Source organism: Pteropus vampyrus, unplaced genomic scaffold, assembly GCF_000151845.1.
Source record: "Pteropus vampyrus isolate Shadow unplaced genomic scaffold, Pvam_2.0 Scaffold158, whole genome shotgun sequence".
Classification (NCBI taxonomy): Eukaryota; Metazoa; Chordata; class Mammalia; order Chiroptera; family Pteropodidae; genus Pteropus; species Pteropus vampyrus.
This window is the reverse complement of record NW_011888939.1, coordinates 659,010-671,185: the sequence shown is the minus strand read 5'-3', so window position 1 is coordinate 671,185 and position 12,176 is coordinate 659,010. Positions and strand designations below refer to the sequence as shown.

At 53.8% G+C, this 12,176-nt stretch overlaps 1 protein-coding gene across 1 annotated transcript in view; it reads left to right on the top strand.

The window, feature by feature from the left end:
• The window catches only part of CFAP77 (cilia and flagella associated protein 77), a 123,793-nt gene that overhangs the window by 67,744 nt on the left and 43,873 nt on the right, over positions 1–12,176 (top strand). The window contains exons 2-3 of the mRNA XM_011370028.2: positions 1,725–1,824; positions 2,249–2,477. Of these exons, the coding sequence (XP_011368330.1) occupies positions 1,725–1,824; positions 2,249–2,477 (329 nt within the window). The remainder of the gene's footprint in view (positions 1–1,724; positions 1,825–2,248; positions 2,478–12,176) is intronic.

Sequence of the window (12,176 nt, the reverse complement as noted above, 5' to 3'; positions counted from 1 at the left end):
TAATTCATACACCATACAATTCACCCATTTAAAGTGTACAGTCCAGTGGCTTTTAGTATATTCGCAGAATTGTGCAACCATCACCACAAGCGACTTCAGGATATTTTTGTTACCCCCAAAGAAGCCCCACACCTCTCAGCCATCACCCCACAAGCATCCCATCCCGCTCCCCCTCCCAGCCGTAAGTACTCACTAATCTACTTTTGTCTATGGATCTGCCCATTCGAGACAAGTCATGTTGAATCAAATCACACAATATGTGGTCCTTTGTGACTGGCTTCCTCAGTGTGCATCATATTATGCTGTAGCAGGTGCCACTGTGTAATTTTGAAAGACCCCTGAAGGTGGCACTCAGGGCCTTATGGTGCCACATACAAGGAAGATTGTCTGGACTGAGGGCAACCCAGGAGGGCTTCACGAGGAAGAGGTTTTTCATCACAGGCATTTATTGAGCACCTGCTATATACCACTAGGATAAAGAAGGCAATAGAAGCCATGGTTCTGCCTGTGTAGGTCGGCTGGCCCGGCCTGTGTGTTCATGGAAATCCAGGTCACTAAGTTTCTAACGCTCGAATGAGCAGAACAGACAGTAAAAGTTGCCGGAGTCGGTGAGGAGGAGGCACTGTGAACCTGAGGGGTCAGAGAGCTTGAAGATCGAGAACCAGAGGGAAGGCAGGCCAGGGCATTCCGGGGGGTTGGGCTGCCTGTGGACCCCTCAGGGAGAGGAGTGGGCTAGTCCCCCTAAACCTTGGGGCGTGTGGGGAGCCTGGGAGAGGAAGCTGCAGAGTTGGGTGGGGTGGGACTGCCAGCCCCAGCAAGCGATCTCTTCAAAAGGCAGTGATGGGCCGTGACAGGTGGTCCCTGACCATCCACCTCTATGTGTCCAGGGCCCTGGGGGCCAGAAAGATGGGGATGTAGAGGAGACAGAAGAAGGAGAAAGAGTAAGAATTACAAAAACCCGAACATCGCCTCTGGAACACAGAAGCCAGCAGGCACACATAGATAGTGAAGACGACGAGGTGCCGAGCCCCCTGCGGTAGGGCCTCTGACCTCAGGACGCAGCTGAGAGGCAGGGAGGCGGATGACCAGAGGCCAGACACACCTGCGTGTGAAATCCAGCCCGGGCCTCTGGGAGCCGTGGATCATGAGATGATGACCCCACCTCTGTAGGTCTCAGTTTCCCTGTCTGTTTAACGAGGGGGTTAATGTGATTGAGGAGACAGCAATTTTGTTCCTACAAGCCCCTTCTGGGGGGTCAGAGAGGAGTTCACCAGAGAGTGAGAATAGCTGTCCAGCTGTCAAGGGTGGCAGTGGGCCTTGTCACCGGGTAGGAATGAAGAGTCAGGAAGGAAAGACGTCCCTTCCTCTACGATGGCCTCCAGACGAGGCTCTGTGAACCAGGCGCATCTGCATCCGAGTCGTTTCCAGCTCTAGCCTGGTGGCCTGGACTGGCCCCCAAGCACAGCACTCGGAACAGGGACTGCTCGGTCCCTCTCCCACCGGACCACGCCCGGCCACGGCTCTGCTCCCCTCGCCGGCCCCTTAGCAGGAGTATGCCAGTCAGGTTTCTCGTGCCTAACTGTCGCCCACAAGCTAGTAGCCCTGTAGGTCGCCCACGGGGTCTGGGGCAGAGCAGGCGTCGGTGATCCCATTGCTGAATTGATTATAATCCGCCGGTCTGAGATCCCAGCCCTCACCTTTGCTCTCTGTCCTCCCCGCAACAGGCTGAACTTGGGAAGCCCCGGGAAAGAAGCTACAGTCTGCCTGGAATTAATTTTAATTATGGACTCTACATCCGGGGGCTGGATGGAGGGGTCCCCGAAGGTGAGTGAGCAAGCTTTGGAGCCCACAGGGTAGTTGGCCGAGCTCCAAGAAAAGAGTCCCCCAGTACGTTCTGGCGGGATCCACAGCCCAGGCTGGGCCGACACAGCAAGGACCAAGCAGGGCCCAGGTCTAAGGTGTCAGGGAAATAGCCCGGACCTCAGCCGGTGTGGGACCAAAGCTCCGATCACCCAAAGGAGGTCAAGGCCAGATGAACCCAGCTCCACGGGGGTGCTCAGTCTCCCTCTGGAATCTCTGGGAATCCTGAGGCCTCTCCTTGCAGGGGGCCAAGCAGGGCCATCCCACAGCAGACTCCGGGTTGAGAGGAAGGTACGGGACCCACGGCTCCATTTCTTCTTAGACGCCGCAGATTGCTTCACTTCCCCGGCTGACCTCCGCGCCGCGGTCTGTCTCTCTCTGCCCTCAGCCATTGGACACTGGAATGTATTTAAGCAGCAGCCCACCTGTCCCCACGAGCTGACCCGGGATTACATTGCCATGAACCGTGGGGCAGTGAAAGCGGGTCTGGTAACTGCCCGGGAGAACCTCCTCTACCGTCAGCTCAATGACATCCGCATCAGCGACCAGGATGACCGGCGCCCCAAGAAGGAGCCGCCCTCTCTCCCTCCAAACATGACCTTTGGGATCCAGGCACGGTAAGGTGGCTGGTACCTCAGGCTCCATTCCTCACCGTGGCGGGGTAGGGATGGGGCTCCGCGGTGACTTGACTAGGGAACAATGTGGGAGTGGGGCTCTTGACTACACGGAGGGGCAAGTGACCCAGGCCTGGCCAATCAGTGTATTTCTCAAATCTTGGTCACAGTGATTGGTTTAGCGGCCGACATGTGACTCATGGCCCACCCCTGGCAGGCACGACATTCTATAAACGTAGAATGTGGTTGCATGTAATCATTCTCAACCCAAACTGCCTTGATTTTTTTAAAGGGGAATTTATCGGCTCACGTGACTGAAAATCCCAGGGGTACAGCTTCAGGCATAGCTGGATGCAGGCAGTCGAGTGATGTCATCAGCGTTTGGTGTGTCTCTCTCTGTCTTGGCCGTGCTTCCCAGCTTGGATTCCATTCCCTGAAACACTTCTTCCTCACAAGGCAAAATGGCCAGGAGCCGTTTCCCTTCTCATGTCCTATTTTCTTAGTGCCACCAGTGGGAAGGGTATAGGAACCACAAAAGCCTCGAGGTTAAGATTCTTTGGCCCAACTCTGGTGCCACGCCTACCCCTGAAACAACCACTGTGAGAAGGGTTTGTGAAATATGCTGATTGGCCAGTCCTGGGTCACATGTCTGCTTCTGAACCAATTGCCGAGGCCAGGGGATTCTGATGGTCTGATTGGCCAGTCCTGGGTCACATGTCTGCTTCTAAACCAATCGCTGAGGCCAGGGGATTCTGATGCTCTGATTGACCAGGCTGAATAATATCCCATGGTGTGTTTAGACCACATTCTGTTTATCCACCATCTATTGATGGACATCTCGGTTGCTTCCACCTCTTGGCTATTGTGAATAATGCTGCTATGAACATGGATGCACAAGTCTGTTCGAATCCCTGTTTCCAGTATTTCTGGGTACATACTCAGGAGTGGAATTGCTGGATCGTATGGGAATTCTGTTTAACTTTCTGAGGACCCTCCATGCTGTCTTCCCCAGCGTTTGCCATCATGCTTTTGTATGCTTTTCCCTCTGCCTCTTCTCACCATCCTAACTGGTAAAACCTACTAGTTCTTCAAAGTTCGGCATCATCTCTTTGGTAAGCTTTCTCACCTGCCATGGACTCATCAGAAATGCATTTCTATTCACCGGCCCTCAGAACCTGGACTGTGACACTGGAGACACATTGGAAAGTCACTTCTGGTTGCACGAACTATTAGCGACACCGGTCTGTGCACTGTCTCTACCCCGCCTTTGAAATAATGCCCTAAGTCAATGGGCATCTTCCCCGCCACCCCTGCCCGCTTCTTCACGTGTGCCTTCCTTGATCTTTTTCTCGTAGACTGCCCAGAGCGCAGAGGGACACAGTCCCCGCTGTGCACCAGATCACTAAACTCATCCGTGAGACACTGGTCACCAGTGTCTCAAAGACAGCCTGGTGTCCAGGAGGAGCCCTGGCTGAGTCAGCCTGCGGTTCTAGTCCCAAATTTGTCCTCAGCTCTCCTTTCTTCCCGGGCTTCTGTTTCGTCTTCCGTAGATAGGACGTTACCGTGTGACCCAGCATTCTGGGACTCTCATGTATGTTCTGTCTCCACGCCAATTTTATTTATTGTCATTAAAACCCTGTGCGGGTGGTAGGCAGGATTACAACCAGCTGAGGGCGAGAAGAGATCATTTGACCTCCCCAAGTTCACACAACTTCTTCACAGCAAGGCTTGGCCTGGATTCTCAACTTAGAGTGCTTATATCTAAAAATATAAAATCTTGAAATACATAGACATTAGCAGTCATCTGATTCAAAGCCTTTATTTAAAGGAAACAGGAAAATAGAAGCCCAGAGAGGTGAACAGGCTTTCCTAAGGTCACACGGCCAGTTGTGACCAGACAGGAGCTAGGTCTGGAGCCAGGCTGGCGGGCTCCCTACCCAGTGCTCTTTCAAATTCCACGTCTTGCTTCCTTGTGACTGAGGTACAGCATGAACACCCACAGTTTCTGGTCCTGAGGTTGCATTTTTCCATATACAATGGAAAAGCTTAAGTCAGCTGGGCTCAGAAAGGACATCCATTATCATCTAGCTTTCAATATAAAATCTTAAATTGCTATAAAACCGAGTGGCTACAATTCTGGAGAAAGGACGTGATGAAGTGCCAGCTATATCTTCTGTGATGGTAAATGGGCTTTGCATATGCAAATTGAATGGATTTTAAAATGGTATTTAATGACAATTTTCGTAGCAGACGTTAACATTAATTGCACGAAAATGAAAATGCTGCATTAGGTTGCTGTTAGCAGCAAATATCGCGGCTATAAAGCTTTATCTTTATCAACAGCAGGTCCTTTCTGATGTGACAGGGCAGCTCAGCAAATTGTAAGCAAAAGAGCTTTTATGCAGCAAAAATATCCCCCAAAGCAGGCCCAAATCAGCATCAATTTCGCTTTATTTCTTCGTAAATGGAGGTTAAATGGCTGCTGGAAAAGCTTTTACTGAGATGCCCAACCTGCCCGCAAAGCCCCTCAACCTTACAACGTAAATGCAGGGAACAGTTACAAAGTCATCGCCCCCTCCGTAATGGGGCTATTACTTTAAAGTTATGGCGCCGAGGCCCATTTTCTAATGATCACCTTTTCCAAGCCTCGATTGTATTTATTTCTTTACTTTAAAAGCGTATTTAAAACCAAACCTGATTACACTCAACTACCTGAGGAGCCGCTGGGGTGATTTGGCCCAATAAATAAATAAACAAAGTTACAAACGAGCGCCATCTACTCGCAACTACAAATGTGTCGAAAAATAAAAATAAAGCCCCGCGTCAGTCAAAGTGCACAAGAAGCTCACTGGATGCCAAGTATGCTAACAGGCATGGGGGTCGTAACTACCGTGGGACATAAATTCTGACCACAGATATTACCGTCACCCTTGCGCTCCAATATCAGGTCCTCTCGCCCGTTATCTATTTTACGATGGACAAAATCAACAGATGAGAACGGTAACCCACACCTCCATCTGCCCGCCTCCTCCACCTCTCAAACCTGGACGGGTGATCGTTCCGTTACTTCCTCCCCGGCTAGCCGATGTGGTTCCCGGTCCACACCAATTCGTTACAGATTGTCATGAAATCGGAAAGGTACATTTCAATCCACCAGTCTCCGTGGCTCAAAGGAACTGGAGACCAAAGCTTTTACCTGGAAAAGGGGGCCGCGTCGACATGTGGTCACGAGAGGGGGCCACGGCCAAGTCAAGTGTAGACATGTGGTCACGAGAGGGGGCCACGGCCAAGTCAACCCACAGAGACGTTTGTTTGGTCCCTGCAATAATTTTTTTTAAAAGTTTGAATGAGTTGTCACATTTTCAAAGTCAAGAGACTTTATATAAACACGTGGATTTCTCGATTCTCTTTAAAAAGTCAGAGGCCCCAGTCACCTGAGTGAGCACTCCTGCCTGGCCCCCGGGACTGCAACTGAGAGAGAGCATCCCTTTTGGACAGAATCCAAGTGACCCCTACTGTCTGTTCCAGCCCCCGCCCAGCCTGGGTCTCTCATTTATGCCATCTGCCTGGTCCCTCTGGGCACTGAGTTTGCAGCCACTGGTCATCTCGATTCCTCGGCTAAGTGCTGCCTCTTTTTTCCCTCCCATCATGGTAGGGCCAGGACTAACGAAAGCCGCTGTACCTCGTGCATACATGGGGCATGCATTTTGCACAGGTAATTGCTAATTCTAACAATCCTCTCAGGCAGCTGTCATTCTGTGCATGTGACAGGCCAGGAAAGGGAAGGCACGGGCCTTACGGAAAGCTGCACGGTGGCCGAGCCCGTTTGTACCGCATCTGGCTGGCCGGCTTCGAGCACACCTGCAGCATCCGGCAGCTGGGAAGAACCCACGTATTCTCGCTGTACCATTTCCCTGTCGAATCTCAGAATTCAAGTCAGGGACGAATTTTAAATTTTCATAACCAGCGTGTGAGGCCACGACACAGATCTCAAAGCAGGATGCGACCCGAAGTCCATAAACAGACATGTCTGGAGGCCAGAAATGTAACTATTAAAGCAGCACTTAATTATTGATACGTTTTAATAGGTGTTTGCAAATGTTCGCATGCCCTTGGCACCTCTTAATTGTTACTGCTCCTAATTGGTCCAGCCTTGTCGATTATGACGAGTCGGGGATGGCGGGAGGGAGAACAGCGAGCGCCGGGCGGCAGCTGGTGCTCCTGGCAGACTCTGGGCACCCAGGGCTCTACCACCACGCAGCCTGGAAGCCTCACGCCACACACAGGGCAAGGATGCTAGCGAGAGGGTCCATCACTCAGTCAACAAGCAGCTTCCTGCCTGTCAGTGTCTGACATGAACCAGATGGAAGGTGGGTGGACCCTGCTTTAAACTGATGCTGGCAACCATGTATCACCGTTACTATTACACGTCAGACATGGAGCCGAGCACCTCAGATGCATCCTCTCCTTAAATAACGCTGTCCAGCTTTAGTGAGTGCGAGGTCAGAACTCCTACATCCCCATTCTACAGAAGAAGAGACAGAAGGTCAGAGAGGTAAAGCCTTCTGCCCCCGGCTGCTCTGCCTCGGGGTGGGGATTGTTCCGTCCTGAATACCTGTCATGGTGACCGTGGCACTGACCTGCCCACCTAACAAAACACGAGGGTGGAAGCAACACAGGTGGAGACACTACTTAAGTTTTTTCTGCACTAGAGGGAAGCTGAGAGAGAACAGCTATACATATTGCGTAAGGCCATCCCGTCTGCATTTTTCTGAAAGCTTTAAATCCGAACACAGCGAAAGAGCCCAAGGAGCTTCCCTTTGGATTAGTCCATTCCCTTCACCTTCGCCTTCAGTGGCTCCCTACTTCGCAATTAAAAAGCTCCTTCCTGGGGCACCCAGGAACTTCACTACACGGGGCGCTCGCGGCCGCCTGGGAATCCGAACACGGAGCCAGTAGCGACCCGCCTCTTCAGCAGGGCACTGAGTTCATGCACCAGTCGGTCTAGTCAGGAGCCTCCGATCCTGGCGCCGAGTGTTCAGACCGCGGGAAAAGGAGAAACGAGAAAGGCGGGCGAGGCTGCCAGCCCACCATTCTGCCTGCGCTGCTTCTCGCCCAGCGATCAGATGCATCATCAGCCTGACAGCGACGAAATGCGAAGGATGGAGGACGTTCCACAGGCTGTTAAAAAATGTTTGCTGCCCGACAGGGGTTTTCGAATCTCTCTGCCAAGCTGATTTATTTTACAAATTTACAATGGACCCATCAATCACTCAGGGTTATTTTGTTTCTCCTGGAGCTGACGGCCAAAATCCGAGCCACCCAGCCAAACTCCTATAAAATAATAATAAGCCCCCTCCCAGACATCATGTCCCAGAGATGCGCCACAGTTTCCGAATGGGGAGACCAACTCTGCTTTTATTGGTGGCCTAAAATCTAGCTGAATGTAACTTGGCTGACCACAAGAGGGAGCATGTGCGTCTCGCAAAGACCCCCTCGCCTCCCTTGACATGTACATCCAAACCCCTCGAAGAAGTACCCCCGCCCCCTTCTGCTCTGCGGCACTGACAACAGCAGATGGTCTCCGGACTTACGATGCCTGGACGTGGGATTTTTTGACTTGATGATGGTGCAAAAGCGGTATGCATTCAGTAGAAACCATTCTTTGCATTTTGAGTTTTAATCTTTTCTTGGGACGCTGGGCAGCCGCGGCAGCGAGCCTCAGCTCCCAGTCAGCCGAGAGTCCACGGCGTAGTACTGAATGCATTTTCCACTTTCGATGTTTGCAGTGTGCCATGGGTGCGTCGGGACGTAACCCCATCCAAAGTCAAGGAGCCTCTGTAGCTCTCTGCTTTATGCCCGTCCTCTCCACTGGGCCCTCAGGTCCTGGAGTCAGGGACAAGGCCGGTTTTGTCCACCGCTATATCGTCAGAGCCTGGTACATAGTAGGCACTCAGTAAATATTTGCTGGAAGAAATAGGGTCTAGGGCCTTTTAAGGCTTTGAGGTAGAGTTATCGAAAGTGAAGAGACAGTTCGTTTGAGACCCAGGGAGATGGTAAAGCCAGACAGTCTCGTGTCGTTTAACGGGTTCTGGTGTGTTCCCTCGTGGATGGTGTTGTGAATCAGCATCACGGTGATGCTGTCTCAAAGACCGAATGTGTCCCTTGGCCAGATTAATAGAAGTAGCAAGTCCAGAACAAGGGAGGTGGGCTTCCTACTCTATTCTGTTGCTCAGATCACATTTAGAGCATCAAACTAAAAAACGTGGGGCGTCGTATATTCAGGGAAGGCTCATAAACAGGAGAATGTCCAGAGGATGGTGGGCCGGATGGGGGGGGAAGATGTGTGTGTTTGGGGGGGCCACACTCGTGGCTAAGCCCTCGCCAAGCGGCTGACGGGTAAACGTTGTGCATTTTACCCGCACCACCTCGTTAAACTCTCACCACTCTGCCAAGTAGGGGCTGTTACTCCCTATAGATGGGGAAACTGAGCCTCCGAGAATCGCTTGCCCAAGGTCACACGGCCAGTCATGACAGAGTCACATCTCCTTCCAGAGCTGCCGTCCGTATCCACAGGCTGCAAGCTGCCAGGAGACAGAGCCAGGCCCGGGGAGGGGAAGTCGTTTTTCATGCCGAGCCCCACCCGCGATGGTGCAAGCCGCCTGTCGCGCGGGGCGAGTCCTCAGCGGTGGGATGGCACCTACCGACAACGGCTACAACGATCGACGGCCAACCCTGCCGAGCACTTCGCGGGGGCCCGGCTTCTGCAGAGAAACCCAGTCAATCCTCGCTGCAGCCCGGCACCCTCACTTACGCACGGGGAAACCGAGGCACGGAGCGGTGACAGCCCTTAGCGAGAGCTCACGGGTCATAAGTGAAAGCCCGGGCACTCAGGTCCAGGCAGCCCACTCGGGGACATTCGCACTTAGCAGTGGGAAGGATTCCTGCAGGCAGGGCTCACGGAGGAACGGGCCGGCGCTCCAGACCTGAACGTCACTGTGCACGTCACTGCCTGGCTGGGGCCCGGGACACCCGGAACTGGTCCAACAGGGGTCTCCTCGTCCTCAGAGCCAGCCTGCTGCCATGGACCAGATCCAGAGGGAGCTGTGTTCACAGGGGCCCGGCAGGGAGAAGGAAGGCGCGGTCTGCGGGCCTGTCCTCTTCCCCGTCCGCCGGAAGCCTGCCTCTCCCACCAAGCAGGCGCCTCCCGCTCCCTCCCCTCCCATCTCCCCAGCGCCCGCACAGCCCTTTCCTCCCGGCAGCTTTGTTGCCAGACCCGAGAAGGAGACATTTTTCATGCTTTGCCTTTTCCCCTCTCTTCTCTCCCGTGGCCCAGACAGAGATTTATTCCCCGCCCCGGCCTGCGGCGCTGGGAGCAGGGAGGGCTCAGGGAGGCGCCGATGGGCCCATAATGGATAGGGCCGCTGCAACCCTGCGGCCTGTCCCGCCCAAACCCCACCATCCGTCAGGAGCAGCCGTGCCAGGGTCAGCGCTAACGAGGCTGTGAGGCCGGGCCGCTACATCCCCCCCGCCTGCCCCCTGGGGCCTCCCTAGTCTCAGTGCACAGGTTCCGGCTCCAGCTTTTGATGTTTGCAGACCAGGGCCTCGCCCATCCTCCCTCCTGCATCGGAGGGCAAAACATGGGCCTTGGGCTCGGTGCCTGGGCCGGCCGGGGTGGGGGGCCCCCTCTCGCCTCTGCAGCCTCCAGTCTCAACACAATTAGAGGGGTTGCTGGGGGTGCAGCTGGTTCTGCCCCTTTGGTGACATAGTGGCCCCTCATGACATGGGGCACAGAGGAGTTGGGACCGCGGGGAGCCAGCCAGAACCCTGACCCTGCGTGAAGAGCCAGGCCTCAAGCCGGACACATCGCCCCTCATCCTGCTGCCACACTGACCGGCCCGAGAGAAGGAGCATGTCCCGCAGGACGGATTCTCGCCGGCTCGGCCCCTGCCCCGGGGAGGCCCGTGGAGGCAGCCATTCATGTGGAAGCCCCAGCTCCCTGCTTTAGCTTTGATTCATGACTACGCCAGCTTCCATCTCTTCAGCTCCTGCAGGGCCAGGCACGGTGAAGGGTGCTCCAGCCACGTGTCTCTCATGACTCTAGGATGACCCCGTAGGTGGCAGACGGGGGAACCAAGGCCCAGAGACACTGGTCCACGACCACGAGGCCACATTCGTTATCTCCGCGTACGCTGTGTGCCTATTAGTGCCCACTGTAGCCCCAGTGCCTGGAATATAGTAGGTGCTCAATAAATGCTTATTGACTGACTGCATGAGACTGAATAGCTAGCTTGGTTGCGAGCCATCCCCGTTGTTGGGAACAGCCTCTGTTCTAACGCCGAAGGACACACGAGATGACCGGCTCTTCCCTGGGCACGGACTTGCTGGGCACTGAGCTGTAGCTCTTAGTTTTCTGAGGCCTCTGTAACAGATCAGCACAGACGAAACAGCAGAATTCCTTCTCTTATCGTGGAGCCCAGAAGCCTCTTCTGGCTTCCGGTGGCCTCTGGCATCCCTTGGCTTCTGGCCGCATCTCTCTAATCTTTGCTTCTGCGGTTGGTCGCATGGCCTCTCCTCTGAGTGTCTGATAAAGACGCTTGTCACTGGGTTTGGAGCTCACCAGGATGGCCCAGGGCAATCTAATCTCAAGGTCCTTAAGTACACTGCCTCTACAACGACACCGAGTAAGGTCAGGTTCACGGGGTGTAGGGGTTAGAAAGAGGATGTATCTTGGGGGGGCCACCCACCACTCACTCCGCTACAGTCATCAGAGCATCTGAAGGCAAAGTCAGAAATCCTCAAGTTTGGAGAAGACCACCTTTAGAACTATCATTTGACAACGGCTCCCCTAGTGTCTCGTTACATGTCATCGTCCATCATGTCTTTGAAATATGTGAACATGCGAAAATAGTGCATAAATAGTCCAGACTTATAACCGGCCGAAAGATGATGAGTGTAACCACTTTCCTGGGGAGCAAACGGTTTGGCCCATGCCGTCTTTCGTGTTTATGGGGAAACTCCCCAAGCAGAGAGAAAAGCTCAGACGTTCCCACCCCTCGGATTCAGCACGTTGCCATCGGCTGCGTTTGCCCTCTCTCTCTCTCTCTCTTTTTTTTAAAAATTATTATTAGAGAAGTAAAATATAACAAGCACAGCCCGAAGCCCCTTCTCAGCACTTCCTGGCCCCACGTCCTTCCTTCTGCTCCCCGAGGACCATCCGAGGGACATGCATGCTCTCCAGCCAGGATTTCACTTTTTGCTACGCCGTCAGACGGCCTTAAAGAACGTGTGACATTTAGTGTGGTTTCATACACTACAAATCACTTTGCGTGGCGACTTGCTTTTCCCACTCCCTGCTGTCTGCGCGCGCGGGGTACCCAGGTTGCTTCTCTTGCCCCCTACGACCTTACACCTGCATGCGAGATTTCCGGGGGTTGAAACCACAAGTAGAGTTAGTTGCCAGGCCGAAGCGGTGCCTCCTCGGCTGACGCTAGACGCCCCGACTCCTCTCCAGGTGCTCTCTCCACCACCTTCGCAGCCTCCCCGGCCGGGGCCCTTCGTCTGCCGCTCACCTTTCCCCCCGGTGCCAGCATCACCCTGAACAGCAGATTTCCTGAGTGCCCGAGAGGATATTTCGTTCTCGGCCATGTCCGCTTGGCTTTATGGAGACGTTTCTCTCCAGAAGGGCTCAAGTCGCAGCCA